This window comes from Sminthopsis crassicaudata, chromosome 1, assembly GCF_048593235.1.
Source record: "Sminthopsis crassicaudata isolate SCR6 chromosome 1, ASM4859323v1, whole genome shotgun sequence".
Taxonomy (NCBI): domain Eukaryota; kingdom Metazoa; phylum Chordata; class Mammalia; order Dasyuromorphia; family Dasyuridae; genus Sminthopsis; species Sminthopsis crassicaudata.
Window position 1 is genome coordinate 591,716,814 of NC_133617.1, and position 24,698 is coordinate 591,741,511.

General features: G+C 34.0%; 1 protein-coding gene across 1 annotated transcript in view; it reads left to right on the forward strand.

The window, feature by feature from the left end:
- Positions 1-24,698, forward strand: part of SREK1IP1 (SREK1 interacting protein 1) — a 54,559-nt gene that overhangs the window by 24,425 nt on the left and 5,436 nt on the right. The window contains exons 3-4 of the mRNA XM_074282413.1: positions 6,805-6,948; positions 19,707-19,785. Coding sequence (XP_074138514.1) covers positions 6,805-6,948; positions 19,707-19,785 — 223 coding nt within the window. The remainder of the gene's footprint in view (positions 1-6,804; positions 6,949-19,706; positions 19,786-24,698) is intronic.

Genomic DNA, 24,698 nt, shown 5'->3' on the forward strand with positions numbered 1-24,698 from the left:
AAAAAAACCTTGAGGAACATTATAAACAAATTACAGAACTATCAGGCCAAGGAAAAAACACCACAAGTGACCAAAAAGAAACAATTCAAATATTGGGAAGCCACAATCAGTATTACACAGGACATAACAGCTGCAATTTTAAAGGTTCATAGGTTATGGAACACTATAGTCTAGAAGGCATAGAATCTATATAGGATCTACAATCAAGAATCACCTACCTGGCAAAATTAAGCATAATACTTCAAGGAGGAAAAAAAAATAAGTCATCCAATGAAATAGAAGAATTTCAAGCTTTCATAATAGGAAGACCAGAATTGAACAAAAAATTGCTAATATCAACTCTAAAAAGATAAAAAGGGGAAAGTATCAGGAATCCAGTGGAACTGAACTATTTATATCCCGTCATGAGATGATACTTGGCAATTGTTATCTATAGTCATATAAAAAAAAAAAATGCTTCAAGTAACTATTGATTGGAGAAATGCAAATCAAAACAACTCTCAGATCGCCTTACACTCATTGGGTAGATTGATATGACAGCAAAAGAAAATAGCAAATGTTCAAAACTGGGAAATTTTGAATACAAAAATGGAAAAATTGGGACACTAATGCATTGTTGATGGAGTTGTGAATTGATTCAACCATTCTGGAGGACAATTTGTAATTATGCCCAAAAGATTATAAAACTCTGCATAGCCAATACCATACCATACCATAGCCAACCCAGCAATACTACTACTACTAGGTCTGTATCCCAAAGAGATTAAAGAAAAAGGAAAATGATCTATCTGTACAAAAAGTTTGAAGACAACTTTTTTTGTGGTGGCAAAGAATTGGAAAATTAGCAATTTTTATCAGTTATGGAATGACTGAATAAAGTGTGATTTATGATTGTGATAAAATACACAATTGTGAGGAATGATGGGCAGGATTACATGTGTTTTTTTTTTTAAGATTGTGGATGGGAATAAGGGAGAGAAACTAACTCAGTTTTATAAACAAATGTAAAAAAATTGTTTTGAATGTGGCTGGGGAAAAATATTAAATCATTAATAAATATTTATTTTTTGGGTGGGAGAAGTGGAAATTTTCTTTTTCTTTTTTCTTTTATTTCTTTTTTATTATAGCTTTTTATTTACAAGATATAGGTATAGGTAAATTTTCAGCATTCACAATTGCAAAACCTTTTGTTCCAACTTTTCCCCTCCTTTCCCCTACCCCTTCCCCGAGATGACAGGTTGACCAATACATGTTAAATATGTTAAAGTATAAGTTAAATACAATATATGTATACATATCCAAACAGTTATTTTGCTGTACAAAAAGAATCGGACTTTGAAATAGTGTACAATTCAAACAAAACTAATACAAACAAGATTAGAAGGGAAGTAACAAACTGGGAAAACATTTTTATAGTTAAAGGTTCTGATAAAGGCCTCATTTCCAAAATATATAGAGAACTGACTCTAATTTATAAGAAATCAAACCATTCTCCAATTGATAAATGGTCAAAGGATATGAACAGACAATTTTCAGATGATGAAATTGAAACTATTTACACTCATGTGAAAGAGTGTTCCAAATCACTATTGATCAGAGAAATGCAAATTAAGACAACTCTGAGATACCACTACACACCTGTCAGATTGGCTAAAATGACAGGAAAAAATAATGATGAAAGTTGGAGGGGATGTGGGAAAACTGGGACACTGATGCATTGTTGGTGGAGTTGTAAAAGAATCCAACCATTCTGGAGAGCAATCTGGAATTATGCCCAAAAAGTTATCAAATTGTACATGCCCTTTGATCCAGCAGTGCTACTACTGGGCTTATATTCCAAAGAAATACTAAAGAAGGGAAAGGGACCTGTATGTGCCAAAATGTTTGTGGCAGCCCTTTTTGTAGTGGTTAGAAACTGGAAAATGAATGGATGCCCATCAATTGGAGAATGGTTGGGTAAATTATGGTATATGAATGTTATGGAATATTATTGTTCTGTAAGAAATGACCAGCAGGATGAATACAGAGAGGCTTGGAGAGACTTACATCCACTGATGCTGAGTGAAATGAGCAGAACTAGGAGATCATTATACACTTCAACAATGGTATTGTATGAGGATATATTCTGATGGAAGTGGATATGAGTATAAACTGTTAGCACTTTTTGTTTTTCTTCCCAGGTTATTTTTACCTTCTGTATCCAATTCTTCCTATGCAACAACAATAACAAAAAATTCAGTTCTGCACACATATATTGTATCTAGGATATACTATAACATATCTAACATGTATGGGAATGCCTGCCATCTAGGGGAGGGGGTGGAGGTAAGGAGGGGAAAATTCAGAACAGAAGTGAGTGCAAGGGATAATATTGTAAAAAATTACCCATGCATATGCACTGTCAAAAAAAGTTATAATTATAAAATTAATTAAAAAAAAAAAAAAAAGAAATAGTTTACCTTTAAAGGAAATCAAAAATGTTGCCAGACAAAAATAGAGGGATTGGGAATTCTATGTAGTGGTTCATACTCATCTCCCAGAGTTCTTTTGCTGGGTGTAGCTGGTTCAATTCATTACTGCTCTATTGGAACGGATTTGGTTCATCACTAAATATTTAAAAAAAGAAAAATACTATTTGATGAGATCTAGAATTGGGGTACCTAAATGAAATTAGGGTTTAATTGAGGTCTAGTGGCAGGTTTGAAGCACAGGGAGTCAAATAGAGCTCCTCTGCAACCCCTTTGGATTGGGTGCAAGAATACAGAGTTAAATGAGGTCTAGTGGCGGTGCAAGAGGCCCCCCTAAAGGAATTTACAGACCGGAAAACCTAAATTGATAAAAGAGGTTTATTATGGGGTGTGGAAATAAAGTTAAAGTCTAGTTTAGTAAAGTTGAAGGTAGTGATAAGAGAGCCCTGGAAACCACTTGGCTCTTTTATAATGAGAGATTTAGCTTTAGCTAAAGGGGCTGTGGGTAAAGTCCCATGTTGGCTCAGATCTGGGTGGGGGTTGTGAGAGCCTAGATCTCCTAGTGGAATTCAAAAGGATGCTTTTAACAGGATTTGTAAATCAAAGGTTCTAGTTTTTTGAATTGATAATGCATCTGCTATTTCTGGCTGGGAATTAGAAAGGAATAAATCTATCTGAAAGGATTAGTTTCTTAAAGGGAGCACTACCCATATCACTATTCACCTCCTAAGGAAAAACTGATTAAGTCTGAATGCAAATTGAAGCATACTTATTATTATTATTATTATTATTATTATTATTTTGCTTCCTTCATTTTTATTTTTTGGTTTTGTTTAATCTATGTTTTCTTTTGTAAAATAGTTAATATGGAAATGTTTTGCATGACTGTACATATGTAATCTATATTAAGTTGCTTGACTTCTCAAAGAATTCACAATTCAAAAAATTTTTTTCAAAAGTGTTTAAAATTATTTTTACTTTTATTGGAGAACAAATTTTAAAAATCTGCTTGTTTGTGTTCTTTGACATTTATCATTTAGAGAATGGCTCTTATAGATTTAATTTAGTTCGTTATGTCTTAGAAATGAGAGACTCTTACCAAGGAAGCCTCTTGCAAAAATTTTTTTCTAATATTTCTATAAAGAAATAAGGGGGGAGTAGAATTAGGTGGCATATAGAGAAGGATATACAAATCAAAGAGAATGAGATAAGATATGTAGATTAATGGGAAAGTAATAATGAGGGAGGGATCCATGGGGGCAGTGTAGGAAGGGAGAGTTAAATAATAGCAAGACAAATTAACTGGTAGAAGTAAAGTAGAAGAATAGAAAAGATAAGAAATGAGAGATATATACAAACATAATAACAATGATCAGGAGTAGAATTTGTTAGGAAAAAAAAAAGTAAGGACAGTAATCACTGATCTTAGGCAAAGTCAAACTTAAAAAGATTCAATCAAGAGAGAAATCTATATTATGTCAGCCATATTACTATTGTCTTAGATGTATGTGGATATATGTGTATATGCATACATATACAATTGTACATATATATATATATATATATATATATATATATATATATATATATGAATGTGGGGGGGGGGGTGTGTAATGTATACATAAGTATATCCATGCTTAACTGCAGCCTGGTTGGGAGAGGGGGAGGGGGGAAAGGGGGAGAAAGGAGGAAAGGGGAAAAAAAAAATAAAGTAAAAAATGTTCAGCAGTGAACAAAGAAAACCTACAAGGAAGCAAAGATGAACAGTTATGAATACAGGGTTTTGTAATATGTATGATTTCTTGAAATGGAAATGTATTGTTATATATATGTATATTTTTTGGTTTTGTTTTTTCTTTTTGTCTTTTCTAATAATAAATGTTAAATAAATACATACATTAAAATACGAAATAAAATAAAACCTTAAAAAAGACTTTTTCTTCAGTCATCTGTTTCTGTGAAGTATTTTCTTTGCAAGAATTTTGTAAGATTTGTATTTCTGGTATTATTATCAGTTTACATGTGAGGAAACTGATTCAAAGAAGTTAAATGATGTACCTTCCTGATCACACAGCTAGTAATTGTAGAACCAGGATTCAAACCCATCTCCTGACTCGAAATCCACTGCTATTTCTACTGTAATATGGTGTTCCAGCTTTAATAAAAGTTACTTGTCAGAAATGACAATGGATCAATTTTCTTTCCATGTATTAAAAGATCATTGACTCTAAGAGGTCAGATACATACTGCATGGCTTTTTAAAACTTTGTTCTTGATTGTTTTTCATAGAAATCTGTGTTTCTGGAGGGTGTAGGGGTGACTGAACATTTTTGCTTTGACCATACCATAGTTTAATAACTGTATTCTTTTTGATCTAACTAAAAATATTTATTCTTTGATTCTATAAATTGTCTGTTTTCAGAATTTTAAAGGATCAAATGTAGGAGGTAAAGGGAGGGAAGCAATAAAAAAGTATACAATTTATACTATTATTTGAGAATAAATGTCTGGTAAGATACAAAGTAGTATGCTTACATAAACTCCCCAGCTGCTTAGGTGATCGTATATATTTAAATCAATTGCCCTCTGTTAGTTCTTTATGAACCTCTGAAATAAATTTGTCTGACGTTTAAAGGAAATCATCCTTTAAAAATTTTTGAGTTTATTTCCTTCCTCTTATAAAAAGTATTTTCTTTAAACACTGGCTTTTTATGTATTTTATGGGAGCCCTACTTTGAACAGATTAGAAGCTAAAATAACAAAATTTCAGTAACTCTTTTTCCAGCTGCCTCTTACACAATTACAATTTTCTTATTCTTTTTCGCTTTATATACTCTAATTGTTTTGCCAGGTGCAAAATGCTCTCAGTGTGGTAAGCTGTTAGTGTTCCAATGCAACTGTGTTAGATTATATATATTGGCTAAATTATATATTATGTTTGAGCTCTCTGAAGATGACATTTTAAAAATTTGTAATAACATATGATGGGTACCATATGATAAGAGGCCAAATTCACCAAACCTCCAAAAAAAGTATTAGAATTACAGTAAATGTGTCTTTTAAAAATTAAAGATATCCCCCCCCCCCCCCCCCCGCTGGGGTTAAGTGACTTGCCCAGGGTCACACAGCTAGGAAGTGTTAAGTGTCTGAGACCAGATTTGAACTTAGGTCCTCCTGAATTCAGGGCTGGTGCTCTATCCACTGAACCACCTAGCTGCCCCTAATTAAAGATATTTTAAAAGCATTTTTCATCATATAAGGTGGCATATTAATAAAGAAATACTTTATAATAAGACCTATGGACTTTTATTAAAATGTCCCAAGAATAATATATTCCATTATTTGTTCAGTCAACCAATCTGTGCTTACTATATGTTAGGCAATATGTTAAGTGTTAGAGATAACAAAGAAAGCAAAAGACAATCAGGTAGCTCACATTTTAACAGTTGTGAAAATGATAGCATTTTGCAGATATTAAAAAGAACAGTTGGTGTTCACAGTACTTATATATGGCTATGAATGGCTTATTTCTGATTCCTGCCAGTTCTCCCACTTACTTATCCTATTCAGTGTTGTGGGCTACTTGTAAATATATACAATGTTCTCATTTATTCCTTGCCTGGCAGATATAATTTGGATAAAAAATTTAATTTATCTCGTAAAGGAAGTAGTTATTTCAGGTCAAAGTACAATGTATTGTTCTTTTATTTCAATCAGTATGTGGATATACCATACAAGCTTATGCTTATGAGTATCTTCAAAGTAGCCTAAGAAGAGCATATTAAATATCACAAATGGCATAGTAAACCAGGATCAAGTAGTAGTATATTCATTTCACATCTTAAAGGCTGCTGAGCAAAAGCTATTTTCATGTTTTAACCAGTTTAGTGAATGTGGTTAGAATATAGAAAAGTTTCACATGCAGAAATCAAACAAGAGCCTACATTTTGTACATATAAGAAGAAAAATAATTTTTCAAGAATATATGGAAACTAAAATGTCTACTAAAGAAAAAAGTATCCTTTTATCCCAGCATCCTGATAAATTAGGAGTAGCAAGTACAGCAAAAATCTAAATTCAACTACCTCTAACAAATCATTCTCTAGCTGTACCTGCTTCATAAGCTTAAATCATATCTGTGAAAGTATTTTGTTAAACACTGTAGCCTTTAATGTAATACAGTTTTCAATCTTGTCAAAGTTAAGATGATCATTCTGTTATTAAAATTGTATTGAATGTTTATAATGCTCATATATAAAGTAATCTGATGTTTCCATTTCTACTTTCTTGTCATTTAATTTATTTATTTGTTTGTTTGTTTGTTTGTTTTATTCAGCTGGTCATCTGACTTTTGAATGCCGTAATTTTCTCCGAGTAGACCCCAAAAGAGACATAGTTTTAGATGTCAGCAGTACAAGTAGTGAAGACAGCGAGGAAGAGGCTGAGGAACTCAATAAATTGCAGACTATACCTGAGAAAAGTAAGCAAAACATTTTAGAGTTCATACTAAGAAGCCTTTGCAATGCTTTTAGGTATTTTGTTTTATTTTGTGCATAATTTTTCATAATATTAAAGTCTTTTTACTACTGAAAAAAAAAAACAAAGGGAATATCTGTAACTATTAGCATAATTTTGCCTACTCACTACTTTCCCAATTCTGTAGTCTTTATAGGAATAACTTAAACTTTCATCTAGAGAACTCTTCATGAATGTATGAATGGAACTGTTAGGCTTTCACAAATAATACTTTATAGCAGAACACATCCCTATAGTCATACTTCACTGAAGGGTGAAAAATTTCACTATGCTTATTATTTGGTGACTATAAAAGAATATTTAGTTTAAAAAAGGAAGATGGTACCTTAAAGACACTCTTTCAATAAAGTATCTCTCTTGAATATATTAAAATCATACAAGGTTCCTAAAAAGATATGACAAAAATAATTTTGACTATTAATATTAATGGTCATAAAACAAGATGTATGTTAACCAAAATGCATGACACTGATTGCAGAGTCCAAATTGAAGGATTCCTTAGAGTTGATGAGGCCTTCCAGATACCTTTTTTTGGGGAGTAGATGATATTCTAACGATTGGGTTTATTAACCCCAGAACACTCCTAAATGAGATCTATAACTTCTCAGAAGACTTTAGCTGAACCAGTTACATGGAAAAAAACCAAGTGAGTGAAGAATGCCTGTTGTCCAAAATGTGATATATATTTGGATGGGCAAGGCATAAAGATAGTCTTATAAGTCTACGTATATTGTAGACACTGAGCAGGATCCACAGGCAGAAAGTCCGGGCTAGATTGCCTTTAGGAAATTTTATTTTTATAAAATTTCTCCCTGAAGCAAAGACCATTTTTATAACATTAGTGTTTTTCTAGTGATGAAAGTTCTTGTTCAAAGGACAGTGGAGAAATGTATGATGGGCATAAGTAAGATACGACATATAATAACTGTACAGAAGAAGGTAGGATAAAGAATATCAAAAAGGTTTTTTGACCAGTAGAAGAGGGACTGGTTGTATCAAGGGATATGATGTCAAGAGAAAGCTCCCTCATATACTGGATTCTCCTCCTCATCTTCATTCCCATAGAGAATTACTGAGAGCATCTGGAGAAGAATGTGAAGCCACTGAAGAGCTGGAAGGTAATGTACTGCAGTGGAAAGATCTTGGGATCAGGAGTAAAAGAACTTGGTTTTATTTTAAGTGAATAAGCATTTATTATCCATTTACTATGTGACAAGTAAACATTAGGAATATAGATAAAAACAAAAGAAAGACTGTCCCTGCTCTAAATGAGCTTATGTTCCAATTGAGTGAAGACAGCATATAAAAGGAAACTAAAAAAATAAGAAGGAAGAGAGTCTGGAGGGTAGTCTGGAAAAGAAAGAAGTGCCTAACCTTGACGTTTTCCTCAAAATGGAAATCTTGAGGAGAGACTAGGCAATTAGAGAAAGAGCTGCAGAGGCAGAGAGTACTTCCAATAGAAGTTCAGGTGTAGACTGAACTTTCAAAATAAGGAGTGTTTGGGTTACAGCATGAAGAACAATGAAGAGATACCTTGTCTGCATGTTTTCTTGAAATGTAGGTTCTAGAAGTAACTACCCAGAGAAGGAAACCACAACAAAATTCTAGCCTGATAAGTTTGGTGAAGTGAACTTCCATATTGAATGAGCTTCTATAGCATTGTTTTCAAAGTCCAGCGAATCATGAGCAGAGCCCCAAGAGGATTTGCTGCTTCTTATTTGCCTAGGTGACTTTCAGCAAGTCTCTTAATCTCAATAGGCCTGCCATCATTTCTTAATCTATAAAATGAAGAACTTGGACTTTATGAGCCATGAGCCACTATTAGAATACCCATGTGATTGAAATCTCACATGTTTAGTGATTACCAATTTTTCAGGTGCAGTGTAGCACAATGACTGGTATTAATTATCAAGGAAAGCAGAATACTTATCCCTAAGAAAATAAGCCCCTAAAAAAAAAAAGAAAGAAAATAAGCCCCTAAGAAAAACTTTGCTGTCCCAAGTCTACTAGTCTGAAGATATCTCTGCAACTAAGTTCTTCAAAAAGTATATTTTAACAATATTATTGTTTTCTCCCACTTTATTTTTCTCCTGTTCTTTTCTTGGTCTAAGCTAGGCAAGAGTAGTTACAAAGTAAAACAGGTTAAGTACTTGGTTAATTTTATCCAAATAATAGCCAGTCATTTTTTGCAGATAGGTAGACAGACAGACAGACAGATAGGTAGATAGATAGACAGAAGGACGGACAGACGGATAGATATTGTTAATGTAATGAAACACATAAAACTGCCATTTGAAGAGTTCTTTCTAGCATTGTTGATCAAAATTTTAATAGAAAGAATCTTGGAATATAAATAAGATGACCTGGATCTTCATAGAAAAACCTGGATATCATTCACCTGATCCAGGTTTGTGTCCCAATATTTAGCTGAGTAGTAAGGAGCAAAACAGCCTCTCTAAATCTCAGAATCTCCATCTATAAAATGAAAATGGTAATTATAACATTTGTCTCACAGAGGCATTGGAAGAAAGAAGCTTTTATATCTTAAAGAGCTCTGCACACATAAGCTGTTTTAACTTCCATGAGCCTTAATTTCTTCAGCTATAAATTGAAAATACTAATTCTTACTTTTATTGTGATGGACAAATGAATAATGTATATACAAATTCTATGTTATTCTCCATTATATTAATAATAAAGTACCTTTGAATATTCAATGAATTCTTCTTCCAATGGTGCCAGATAACATCCCACTTGAATCTTATCTTGTGTAGCAAGTTGGCCCATATCTTCTTGTAAGTTCTCTGTAGGGAAGTTCACACAACCAGACAGAGGCCTCCCTCTAAAATTCTTATTATTATAGTGCTACTATTGTGCCAAGAAAGCTTTTCGTTGGTTATCACTAATTCTTTGTACATGACCACCCCAACTCTTTTTCAGAATCTTTTTCATGATTTTTTTTTTTTTTTGAGGGGTAGGAGTAGAGGGATATAGTAATCAACCTTTATCTACATTCATCTTATGCCTACCATTCCTCTTTTCACTGCCCTTTGGAAGACCTGCCACTAAGTCTTCTGAGAGATTATGACAATCAGGCATCCAAGCAATACTGGAAGAATGTTGTTATTAAAAATATGGGCCTCTGTTTCAAAACAAAAAAAAAAGTGCTATTCAAACCAGTCTGCAGTTTTCCAATTTTTACAGTATCTATAGTTTTATAGAATCAATACAATTCCCTTGCTATCTACCACCAATAATACCTACGTAACCAAATCAGCTATAGAGCCTCCTTCAGTTTGGACTCAGGGCTATATATTCTTCATAAGGAGATATGCTTTTTGTAAGCCTACATATGTCTTAGATTCATAGTTTACCAGATATTAATAATTAGAGATGTGGATTTAATCTGGTCTTGATCCTTTGCCTTGCCCATTTTTATTTTCTTTAGTAACATTTCACCATCTTTCTATAGTATCAGGGTCAATCAATTATTACTAATGCAGGGAAATGACTGATAGTAATTTTGATAGATTTTTTCCATTGTCTCAGTTGTTATCCTTCCAGTTTCATCCATAAAGATTTGTAGGATAACTTGGTTTCATTGTGTTTTTTGACAAGATTTCTTAAAATCTTATTTTCCCCATTACTGTTTGCTGTTTTATGAAGCAATACTGGTTCCAATTGTGTACCAATCCTTCTCTAAGATTTTTATACACATCTATATTTTGAACTGAATGTTGGCCTTCACTGCTTAATATTTGTTTGCCAAGAAGATGAAGTATATTAGTCCAGGCAGTTTCTATTTATTTATTTTTGGTAACGGTTGCTTTATAGTTACTAAAACTTCCTTGGGAAATGGTTATTCTAAGTGATTTTAAATTTTAATATCTATTCCTTTATCCATTTCTCATTTTTCAGCATCAGCCAATTAGTAAATACTTGTTAAATACCCATTTGGTGCCAGACACTGTGTGAGATGCTTGGAAAACAAATATAAAGAATGAAACAACCCCCTAACATCAAGGAGCTTATAAATGAGTTGCAGATGTTTAAATTATAATATCACATCTTCACTTTTTTTTTTTTCCATTTTGATGTTGATTTTGATCTTTTCCTCTAACAAGTAGATGGACTAACTCTAAACAAACAGATGATTTTAAAACAATTCCCAATTGGTAATCAAGACATAATCACTCTCTGTTAGGTTCTTACTAAGTGCTAAGTTGGTAGTTCTCTAACTCAGAATTCACACCTTTAAAAGCAGCAAGTTCATTGGTTGTAAGTAATTCCCACAAGCCCATTCTCTGGGAGGATAAAAAGAGGCAACATTGAGCCTGGAGAGCAGTCTTGGATTAGGGAAGGACAAGACTTCCCAGGAGAACTTCAGGGAAGCTCGAGGAGATTCAGAGCCAGGATTCAGGAAGAAGAGGATTCGAGACTCTCCTTTGCTCTAGCTGGAGGCTCCAGAAGCTTCCCAAGAAACCTGCTCACAGAGAAAAGGATTAACAGAAAAGAAACCTCCTCCCAGAGAAGGATTACAATTGAGAGACGACAAGACATTACAACTCTCTTTTTTATTTTATTTTTTGATATTTTTTTTTGTTCTTGCCATTTCTAACAATTTGCCATGTCTTAGCATCTCCCAAGTTTCTCTTCCAAGTATTAAAATACCCCCCCAAAATAGAGTAGGACATTTTCCAGTTAAAAACAACTAAGAAGCTCAGCAGAAAAGGTCTGTGACACCAGGGTAGGAGTTCCTGGGCAGGTCAAACTGGCCCTGGCCAGCTTTTGAATCAGCAGCAGTAGTAGTGGCTTTTGGACCTCTCAGCCCAGAGGCCTAGAAAGTCAGCAAAAAAAAAAAAAAGGTCTGTGGAAACAGATCTCAGGGTACCAGCATAGGCCCAGACCCAGTCTCAGCAAGTCAGAACCTCTGAAACAGCAGTAGTGCTAGTGACTTCTGAACCTTTCAGCCCAGGGACACCAGGAAGAACTTGGAAGATAAGTGGAGAGGGTCTGTGCAACAGGGTAGGAGTCCCAGCAGAGGAGCCCCAACCCTTACTGCTACAGTGGGGCAGGGACACACCTAACAGCTCCAAGGCAGAAAAGAAGGCTTATGTCAGGTTCCTAGAAGTATCTCTGACACAGCTGCACAAAACCCCTGAAGTTTGGGACAGTGCACCTTCTGCCCTGGAAACAGAGCCCAACATTAACAACCATTTAAAAGCCACCGTAATAGGCTAGGAAAATGAGCAGAAAACCAAAAATGTTTTGGTGACAAAAATTAAAACACACACTCAGAAGATGATTAATAAAGTCAAAGCTCCTAAATCCAAAGCCTCCAAGAAAAATAGGAATTAGATTCAGACTATGGAAGAGCTCAGAAGGGACTTTGAAAATCAAGTAAGAAAGATAGAGGAAAAATTAGGGAAAATATTGAGAGAGGTGCAAAAGGAGATACAAAAACTAATGAGAAGAATGCCTTAAAAAGCAAAATTGGCCAGCTGGGAAAGGATACATAAGCTCACTGAAGAAAATAATTCCTTAAAAAATAGAATTGAGCAAATGGAAGCTAATGACTTTATGAGAAATCAAAATACAATAAAGCAAAACCAAAAAAACAACTGACCTGGAAAATAGATCCAGGAGAGAGAATTTAAAAATTATTGGCCTATCTGAAAGGTCAAAAAAAGAACCTGAACATTATTTTTCAAGAAATTATCAAGGAAAGCTTTGCTGATATTCTAAGTTCAGAGGATAAAATAGAAATTGAAAGAATCCACTGATCACATCCTGAAAGAGATCCCAAAATAAAAACTCCCAGGAATTTTATAGCTAAATTCCAGAACTCCCAGATCAAGGCGAAAATATTGCAAGCATCCAGAAAGAAACAATTCAAGTATAGTGGAGGCACAGTCAGGATAATACAAGATTTAGCAGCTTCTACATTAAAGGGCCAAAGGGTTTGACATATGATATTTCGGAAAGCAATGGAGCTAAGATTACAACCAAGAATCATCTACCCAACAAAATTAAGTATAAGCCTTGGGTCATTTAATGAAACAGGATTTTCAAGCATTCATGATGAAAAGACTGGAACTGAATGGAAAATTTTATTTTCAAATACAGGACTCTGGAGAAGCATAAGGCTGTCATAAAGAAAGTGATATAAGGGACTCAATAAAGTTTTGTCTATTCATATTCTTATGTGGGAGGATGATACTTGTAACTCATTAAAACGTTCCCATTATTATGGCAGTTAGAAAGGAGTATATATAGGCAAAGGACATAAGTGTAAGTTAAACCTGAAGGGATAATTTTTTTTTTTTTTAATGATGAAATTAAGGGATGAAAGGAATGTACTAGGAGAAAGGGAAAGGAAGAAGTGGAATGCTGCAAATTATCTGCCATAAAAAAAGAGGCATGAAAAACCTTTTGTAGTGGGAGGGAAAAGGAGAGAGTAAGTGAGTGAACCTTACTCTCATCAGAATTATCTCAAATAGGAAATAACATACATAGAAACATAATATAGAAATCTATCTTATCCTGCAGGAAGATAGGAGGGGAATGGGATATGGGAAAGGAGGAGGAGGGTGACAAAAGAGAGGTCATATTGGGGGAGGAGTAGTCAGTAGCAAAATACTTTTGAGGAGGTTCTGGGTGAAAGGAGAGAGAATAAATGTGGGGAAATACAATTAGCAATAGTAATTGTAAAAAAAATTCGAAGCAAGTTTCTCTGATGGAATATTATTGTTCTCTGGAAAATGATGAGCAGGATGCCCTCGGGGGAAAAAAATCCTAGAAAGTCGTCCATGGACAAAGTAAAATATATACTGCATACAAAGTAATAGCAATGTTCTGCAATGACAGCTGTAAATGACTTGTTATTTTTAGTAATACAATCATCCACATCTATTCTGAAAGACTTAAGATAAAAATCCTATCCATGCCCAGAGAAGGAACTGATCAAGTCTATATATAGATTGAAGTATTCTCTATTACTCTCTCTCTCTTTATTTTTAACTAAATTTTTCTTGAGGATTTTTATTTTCATTAGGATGGGTGATCTATGTTTTCTTTTACAATTTGAATTTTATGGAGATGTTTTGCATGACTTCACATGCAGTTTCTTGGATGTGGATGGGGAAAAGAAAGAATCTAGAACTCAAGAATCTTAAAAACAAATATAAAAAAATAAATTGTTTTGAATGTAACTGGGAAAACAATAAATTAATTAATTGGAAAAATTAGTATCTGTTGAATTTAATTAAATGGAAATACCTCATGGAGGTCTTTTAATAAATTCTCATCATGAGCACTTTACTTTAGGGCAGGATAACTTGGTATGCCATCAAATGATGTTTCTTATTGCCATTGTACTTTCAATAAATATCATTTCTTCCAGCTTCTTTATTTACTTCTCAAAGACTAAGGAAGTCACTTGATATCCTGGGACTTCACTTTCTTCCTTTATGAATGAGAGAGTTGAATTGGATAGTGTCTGAGGTTCCTTCCAACTCTCAATATATAATCCTGTTAACCTATGAGCCATCCTTCCATGTAGCTTTTTCTTTTTTGTTTTCAAGTTTGATTTATAACAATAGCAATAATGTTATAATTCAGTTCCTCTAGCATTATATGTGGTTATTTGCATTGAGTAAGTTTTATTTAAGTTTATTTTATGAACCATCTTAAACACGTGATCTTAATATTTTTTCCCCCTTTTCCCTAAGAGAGTTGCCATAGTTAAAGAATTCATTATGTGTTGGCCAACCTATTTAGTTCAGCTGTTCCTCAGAAAGAAGACATAGTTTGTTGGCAGGAAGATTTCCAATATGATGAAGAACTTGTATAGGTAGACTGTTCAACAAATAGTCAAATAAATGTTAAATATCTATTATATGCAAGATTTTGTCCCAGGTGCTGGAAATGCAAAGATAGTTTTGGTTCAATACTGGAACAAAATAAGTTATTTGTAATCCATTAACTGTTAACTTTTCAAAGCAGCCACAGGAAGGGAAGAATATTCAACAAAGATAATCAGTAAAGATAACTCATTGATTCAGGTGTTAGTCATACTACTCTTTCACCATCTGAAACCATAGAGCAAACTAGAAGTCCTCTTAGCTATTTGTACTTGGATGCAAAGCAAACTAAACCACCCCCTTATCCAATCAAATGTCAAGAATTCCAATACCTCTTAAGGAAAAGAACTTCCCTGACTTAAAACTTGGTTAGAGTTTGGAAAGCTAGTCCAGCCTACATGGCAGAGCCCTAGCAAATGTTGCTTCTTTTACACATATTAATTCTATACTCAATAGAAAAGGAATCTTAAAATGGGATTTAAAATTTTTATTCTAAGCAAAAATTAGAAAAATCTATTATAGATAGACACTTGAGAAAGCCAAGACTATTATCTTATTTAGGCCAGGAGAGGTTTGTTAGGAAGTGGTGTCAGAAAAAATTATAAGCTAAGAAGAAGTAATGAGAACATAGTAGTACAGTATGATAGGAATTTTAAAGTAAAATATGTGGCTTTGGGGTTTATTTACATTTCTTTCTCCAAGAGTGAAAAAACTGGCTGTAATGGAATATATTACATTGGGTAAAAATAATATCCATTGTGCTACTTAGAAAAATATTTTCCATCTTTTTCAGTATATTGAATTATTGAAAATGAGAGACCTGAAGGGAGGGTCAACTGAGGATAAGCATCTAAAAGTTTACTTATCCAAAGTATTCTTAAAGTATCTTTGCCTATGAATTAAAGTCTAAGATACTCTACCTAATAGATTTGGAGAAGTCCATATACCCAAAATCACAGTTAACATTTGTCAACAGAACAATTTAAGACTTTCAATTCTGAAAGGGCAGCATTTCCTCCTTTTCTGTCCATGATTTTATTTAAACTTTATTTTAATTAATTATATCACAGTGGGATTACTGAATTACTTAACTTTATCCAACTTAAAGTGATAAGATGTCAAGTAAATTCTATTACCAAATTTTGAATTTTTCTGAAAGTTTTCTGAAAAAAAAAACCCTGAATTTTTCCTCAATCATAAGAAAACTAGGGTAAACTAATGATAAATATCACTTAAAGGTAAGATAGAGTCTAGCCTCTGCCTAAATGTTAGGAATTTTCCTAAATGGATGCTCAGAATGATTATGATTGAACTCATACATTTTCATCTAAAATAAACTTCCTAAAGTTAAGAGGGAGTCATATAGACTTTACGGGCCTTTATAATGCTTCTTTGACTTAAGTTCATTTTTGTAACAGGGTGTTATTAGAATCTTAAAACTGAAAGGGATTTTAGAGATCATTTAACTAGCCTCTTATTTTACATGTAAAATTGTTGGGCCCAAGAGATTCAGTGATTTATAGTGTGACACAGTTTGTGTTAGAACTAGCAAATAGAGAAAACAAGTCTTTCAACTTGTAGTTTAATACCTTTTTAATTACATGTTGTCCCTTTAACAACATCTCACATTATCAAAACAATAACAAACATTAAGACCAGTTGAAACATTTATTAATCACCTTCAGTACACAAAGTTCTATGCTAAGTTCATATATAAAGACGAAAATGAAACCATCCATCTTTTAAATGAGCTTTCATTCTACTGGAAGAAAAGAGACACAACTTATATGGGGATAACTATATTTCAACTGGAAAGAATCGGGAGATTTAACAGAGAAAGTATGCCTAAAGCTAAATCTTGGAAGAAAACAAGGATACTAAAAAGCAGCTATAAAGAGGAAATACATTCCAGGTTTTGAGGACAGCTTGTATAAATGCAGCTTGACATTTGATGAAATGTCAAGTTCAGGAAATTGTTCCAGTTTGGCTGGATAGCATTTGAGAAGGGAAATAATGTGAAATAAGAATGGAAAGATAGATTGGAGCCAAATAGCAGAGGGTCTTAAGTACCATGCTGGAGAGTTTGCATATAAGCCTAGTGGCAACAAGGAATCATAAATATACTAACCTATAAATTCCATATGGACAAGAACCATATTTTCTTTAAATGTCATATGGCCCTACTTTACTTCAGTTTTCTGTGCATAGTATGTACATGATAAATGTTTGTTGAACATAGACTCTACCTTAATGAATTCATAATGTAACAATTATGATATTTATCCTGACAATCATAGTTAATGAATTAACATTTGTAATACACCAACACTGTACCATACTCTTTTCTGAACAAAGACAAGGGTTATGAAAGACTGCATCTTAGACATGAGGGGAATCACAGTAGTGGGAGAAGGATTGTTGGTGCAAGAGCATTAAACAAAATATTTGAAAGGGAGTATGTAGGCCAGAACGCTGAAAAGATATACTTGAATCACAGCATGGTGCTTATGGCTATGCATGCTCAATGTGGTATAGTGAGGTAATCATACTGAAGGATTTAAGGGCTGGGGGAGAGACATAGCTCTCTGGCCCCCAGCACTCTCAGCCACATCTCTCATCCAGAGAAGACTTCAGGCTCCAGACTCCATCTTTGACTTCCATCTTTGACTAGCCACTTGGCGGCTCTCCTGCCTCCTTCACTTTTCCATGTAAAGACCAAGGACTCTGGCTGATCCCGAGGTCCTCTAGAGAGCTAGCCCAGATATTACAGGAATAATGTGTAATAAGGAGTCAAGGATGACTCTGAAGGATGATCAGTAATAGAGAAGTTTGGAAGAAGGAAGAACTTTACAATAGCAAATTCTGTTGTGGAAATATTTAGTGTAAGATTTCTCTGGACCAGTCAGTTTGAAATGTTCAATAGAGCACACTTAAACAAAGTTTAAGGTTCAAGCAATAAACAGGGCTAGATATAGAAATTTGGGCATCATCTACATAGAGATGAGAGTTGGACCCATAGGTGTTAATATGAGGTCATCAAAAAAAGTTAGAGAAAGAAGATAAGGCCACCCAGGTTCAGAACTAAGGTTAATTCTTGCCCCCCCCCCCCATATGCAATCAGATACCAAGTCCTTTCATTTCTATAACCTAAGATCTCTCATATCCATTCCCCATTTCTCTATTCACATCATAGCCACTTTAGTCTAGGCTCTTAGCACCTCTTGCTTGGACTATTAGCTTCCTTATTGGTATCTTTTCCTCTCTGCAATCCATTCTCTACACAGCTGCCAAATTGATACTCCTAAAGCTCTTGTCTGATTATGTTTCAACCCCCTCATCTCATCACACACACACATGCGCACACACCATTCTAAAAAAATTTTTATCAGCTCCTCCACCCTTTAGCATGATATTAAAATTCCTATTTGTCATTTCAAATCCTTAACAGTGTGGTTCCAGCATATCTTTCCAAGCTAACTATAGATTCCCATATATTCAGCAATTCAGCCAAACCAGCCTACTTGACATTCTTCCCAAAAAGACAGTTTATCTCTCACTCCATGATTATTTTTAGGTTTTCCCTCTTACCTGAAAAGGTCTCTTCCTTCACCTCTATCCTTTAGAATTCCTTTTTTCCTTTAGGACTTGGTTCAAGGGCCATCTCCTTCAGGAGAGCGAGAAAGAAATCCTTTCTGATTCCCCTGACTTGTTAGGTATCCCATTCTAGTTACTATGTATTTATTATAGATACCCTGCATTTGCTCATCTGCAACACATTGTATTTCATATCATTACCTAAAGAGTAAGCTCTTTAGGAACAAGGACTCCATTTATATATGCATTTTTATTCACAGTCCTAGCGCAGCTGACTGTACTCACAGAATCATCTACAATGCTTCATTTTTTACTTCATATGTATCTTACTATACCAACTATCACTGATTCTACCTATATGCCATATTATATCTGTTCCTTTTTCTCCACTCACATGCAAACTACTTTGGTTTAGATCTTCATCACTATTCACCTAGCTGATTGGTCTTGACTCAGTTCTCTCACTGCCATTTCATTCGCCATATAGTTGCCAAAATGATATAATAAAGAATAGGTCCAACAATATTGCTTCCCTGCCCATAAACTCCAGGGGCTCCCTATCTTCTTTGAAATCAAATGCATACTCCCCTTTTTAGCATTTAAAGCCTATTACATTCTGGCTCTAGACTCATTACACATTGTTTCTCTTCAGATATCTTTTGTTTCAGCCACACTGATTTTGTTGATATTCAGTACACATGACATTCCACCTCTTGTCTGTGTGCTTTTTAATATGCCACCCCCCCACCTTCCACTCCTGTCTACCTTTTAGCATCTTTTAGCTTCTTTCAAAATTCAGCTGCATGCTTTCTTTATGATGCCATTACTAATATTGCCAATGCCTTTCTTCCCCCAAATTGCCTTGCATTTACTTTGTGTGTAGATAGATAGATAGATAGATAGATAGATAGATAGATAGATAGATAGATAGATAGATATGTGTGTGTTGTTTCTTCTGATAAATGATGTAATTTCCTTGAGGGCAGGGACTATTTCATTTTTATCTTTGTATTCCATATCTAGCACAGTACTTGGCACATGATAGAAACATAATAATTCCTTTTTTTAAAATTTTGAGAACTTTTTGTTGTTGTTGTTTTTTATTTAATAAATCTTACAAACATTTTCATTCCTTTCTTCCACTATACTTATTTTTCTCTACCAGGTGTGAAAAATCTCCTCTTCTAAAATACTATTAGATTAGATTAATGTGTAGTATAATGACCTGACTTTTTTATTTCCATAGATACAAATGAAGAAGAAGAAAAGAAAAAACAAAAAAGAAAAAACAAAGAGAAAGTTAAATTAAAAAAGAAAAGGAAAAGGTAATTTTCTGGAATTTATTTGAAAATTTAAAATGTTTTTACTTTAATAGATTTGCCAGCTGTAGAAACAGGGTCCAGAGCAATAGTCACACTCTCTTAAATTAGCATCAATTGTTAACAAAACCAGATGGGTGGATTGGTGAAGAGAGTTCTAGACTCAAAAATTATGTAAAGATCTTATATATATTCTTTTATATATATATATATATATATACACACACACACACATATATATACATATGAGATCATTGGTTGGTGTTTTGTGACTGAAGACTGACTTGGGTAGTATTCATCTCTTAAATTTTCTTAACTTAGCCTCCAGTTAACTAAAGTTTTAAAAGATATATAGATCTTTAATCAAACAAAAAAACATAACATCCCAAGTATTTCTGATCATTTTTTTTCATATTTGTATGCCATTGAGATAAATGTCAAAATATATGCCTACATCTTCAAAATGCTATTGTCTTAAAAGAGGTCATTGATTTTTCAAAAAGACTGATACATCTCTCTTGTTCTTGAATGTCCAATTTTCAATCATTCTCAATTCTTCATTACTCCATTTGGTCTTTTTTTTTGGCAGAGATACTGGAATGGTATGCTGTTTCCTTCTCCAGCTCCAGGTTAGGAATCTAAGGCAAACAGGGTTAAGTTATTTGCCCAGGATCACATTAACTAGTATCTGAGGAGAGATTTGAACTTAGAAAGATTAATAATCTGACTTTAGGCCTGACACTCTATCCCCTATGTCACCTAGCTCTACTTGTGCTTTAAAAGCATATCTTTCAAGACCTTTGTCACTGTTGATTCTTATATAGATTTTGACTTTTAATTATTTTCAGCATTAATAAGCTACAGCTTGTTACCAATTTCTGTTGGTTATTTGGTTGGTTGGTCTAATTGCTGTCCTTTGTTCTCAAATTTCCATTAAATTTTTTTTTTTTTTTTTTTTTTTTTTTAATTTTTTATTTTATTTTATAATTATAACATTTTTTGACAGTAAAATTTCCATTAAATTATATAAAAAACATTATTGAGGATTCATATTTCATTTCCCTTATCCCAGCCTCTACCTTCCCTCCCCCCCCACCAAAAAAAAAATAAAGGACTTTATTTAGAAGTGAAAGGAACCTTAAAAGATATTTGAAGAACTTGAAGTTCAATCACCTGACTTGCCCAAGGTTATAAAGGGAGCACATAACAGAGTTAGTGTCCATTCACTCTGAATCCTACATTCAAGTGCATCAGTCCTTAGAATTTATATTAAAATAAGACAAAAATTAGATAAGCTCAGATGTTAGACAAGTCATTCTCTGTTTAAGTGTGTTCCTACATCAGTGAAATAACTTCAATTTGCAAGCAACTATTAAGCATTTACTATGTGGCAGGCACTCTGCTAAGTACCAGGATGCAGAAGCTTACAGTCTAATGAGGGAGAAAGTATCCAAACACATGGACAAACAAGCTATATGCAGGAGAAATTAGAAATAAATAGCAGAAAGTCACTAGCTTTAAAAGAAATTGGAAAAGACGAAAATATGGGATTTTTAACTGGGAAATGCTTAAAGCCTGAAGATGTGATGCAAGTAACAGCAAGTAGGCCAGTGTCACCAAATGGCAAAGAATATGATGGGGGGAAGAACAGAGAGAAGGTGGGTAGGGCAAAGAAGACTGAAAAGTTAGAAAGAGGCCATCCTGGGAAGGGTTGTGAATGCCTCACAGGATTTTTATATGTGATTTTACAGGTAATTGAGAGTTTGTTGACAAGGGTATGGAATTAGGGACATAACATGATTAGATTTGTACTTTAAGAAGATTAATTTGACAGCCAAATAGAGGATGTATTGAAGTTGGAAAGAGACTTGAAGCAAGGAGACCAACCAATAAGCTACTGGAATAACTTAAGCCTAAGGTTTTGAGGGCCTGCATCAAAGTGGTAGTACTGTTAGAGGAAAGAAGGGGGCATATGTAAGAGATGTTACAAGAGATGGAAATGACAAAATTCGCCCACTAATTGGATATTGGAGGGGAGGAAGAACATAATGAGGTATAGAGGACCATAGATATTGGGGAACTCTGAGAAAAGTATACTTGAAGCAAGGATACTTGCAATAAGGTATTTACTTATTGGAATTGATGAGATAATAGTTCACTAGTTTACATATACTTAGTACTTAGCATGGTATTGTAATGGTTCTCTAGTGTAATGTTATGTTTAACTTTCTGGAGGTCTCAGGACCAGCCTTGTTTTCAGCAGAATAATCACCAAGCAAATAGTCAGGGATAAAGTCCAAAGTCTTTATTATCTCCTTCACAATCTGTCTCCTTTGTCTAAGGTCTGGGGTAGCTTTCTGGAGGCCCGCTAGAATAGGTGTTGGTTTCAGTGGATCAATGCAGGAGGCAAGAGAGCCGCCAGGACAGTCTCTATCTTGAAGTCTGTCCCCACTCTTAGCTCTTATAGAATAGGTGTCAACTTGTAGAACTATACTAAGTACTAGAGAATCATTATCTTAATTCTACTGAGTTAACATCTTATTTTAGGATTAAATCAATCATACAGAGTTCCTGCCCTTTACACTCTAGTTCACACATATTTAGTGTGCTGTAATAATGTAATCATATTGGGGTATTTAAGAGCAGAGAGGACTGGAAATAAGACATTCCGTCTTTGACCATCTTCCTGGTGGCTTTCCTGCCTCTTGCACTCCTCCACTAAGATCAAGACTAAGTCAGACTGTGATAGACACAGATTGTAAAGGAGACAGTAAAGACTTTAAACTCTATTCCTGTTCATCCTAGTGGTGACTGTCCTGCTGAGACCAAGGCTTGTTTGGACAACCTCCAGAAAGCTAGCCCGGACATTACAGTGAGGAATTAAGGAGGATAGCTAACCTTATTGGAAGAATGGTACTATGTCTCTGCCTCTGTCTCTGTCTCTCTCTCCTCTCTTTCTGTCTGTCTCTCTTTCTCATTTTTTTTTCCAAAAATATATATTTTTTAACATTTCCATATGAGTCATACTGGGAAAGAAAGATCAGAACAAAAGGGAAAAAACACAAGAAAGAAAAAAATAGTGAAAATAGTATGCTTCCATCTTCATTCAGTCTCCATAGTTCTGTCTCTGGTTGCAGATGGAAGTTTCTATCTGAAGTCTTTGGAATTATCCAGGATCACTGTATGGTTGAAAAGAGCTAAATTTATCATAGTTGATCATTACACAATCTTATTGTTAATATATACAATATATTCCTAGGTCTGCTCACTCAGCCTCAGTTCATGTGAGTCTTTCCAGACTTTTCTGAACTCTACCTGCTCAAGATTTCTTATAGAATCTAGTATTCAATTACATTCATATACCACAATTGATTCAGCCATTCTCCAATTGATGGATATTCACTCAATAGAATAGTATTATTCTCAATGATAATAGGTACTTGTTGAGTTTGAGATAATTTTAAGATATTTAGTTGGAGGCAGTTGGAGATAGTGAGTGGAGATCAGATAAGAATTCAGAGTTGCATGAGTAGATCTGAGAATCTTTGGCATGGAGATAATCATTGAAACTATGGAAGCTGAAGAGATCACCATTTGAAATAATAAAGTGGGAAAAGAGAGAGATGAGGGCAGAGCCCTAGGAGACATCTTCCTTTAGCAGAAGTGACTTGGACCAAGATCCAGCAAAAGATGCTGAAAAGGATATCCTTTCAGATAAAAAGGAAAACCAAGATTGAGTAACATCATAGAAACCTAAAGAGAAGAGGATATCTAAAAGAGAGAAGAGGGGGATCAACAGTGTCAAATTCTGAAGAGAAATTGAGATCCACCTAAAACTATGTTAAAGCAACAGTCCTCAAAACCATTTGATATTGGCTAAGAAATAGAGCAGTGGAATCACTGGAAAGATTAAATACACACAACATAATAATCAAGACCTATAGTATTCTAGTATTTGATAAACCTTCAAACTCCTGCTTCTGGGATAAGAACTCACTATTTGACAAAAAATACTATAAAAATTGGAAAATAATATGTAAGAAACTTGGCATAGACCTGTATCTCACATCCCATTTCAAAATAAGGTAAAAATGTGTACATGATTTAGCATAAAGCATGATACCATAAACAGATTAGGAGAGCTAGAGATAATTTACCTATCAGATCTTTGGAGAAAGAAAGAATTTTTGACCAAAGAACTAGAGCATATTGTAAAAGACAAAATGGACAACTTTGATTTGATTTGATTAAATTAAATTTAAAAAGTTTTGCACAAACAAAACCAATAGAAACAAGATTAAAAGGGAAGTACAAAGCTGGGGAAAATCTTTACAGCTAGTGTTTCTTCTAAAAGTCTTATTTCTGTGTCAAATTTAGAAGAATACAAATTATCCTTCAATTGATAAATGGTCAAAGGATATGAATAGACAATTTTCAGATGATGAAACTAATTCCATATATAGTTATATGAAAAAATGCCCTAAATTACTATTGATTAGAGAAATGCAAATTAAAACAACTCTAATGTACCACCTCACATATCTCAGATTAGCTAAGATGATGGAAAAAGATAATGATAAATGTTGATGGGGATGTGGGAAAACTGCATTGTTATGTGGGGAAAATGCATTGTTAATACATTATTGATGGAGTTGTGAAATGATCCAACCATTCTGGAGAGCAATTTGGAACTATGCCCAAAGGCTATAAAACTGCCCTTTGACCCAGCAGTGCAACTACTGGCTCTGTATCCCAAAGAAATCATAGAGGAGGAGAAAGAACCCATATGTGCAAAAATATTTGTAGCAGCTCTTTTTGTGGTTGCAAAGAATTGGAAAATGAATCCATCAATTTGGGAATGGCTGAACAAATTGTGGTATCTGAAGGTAATGGAATAGTATTCTATAAAAAATGGTAAA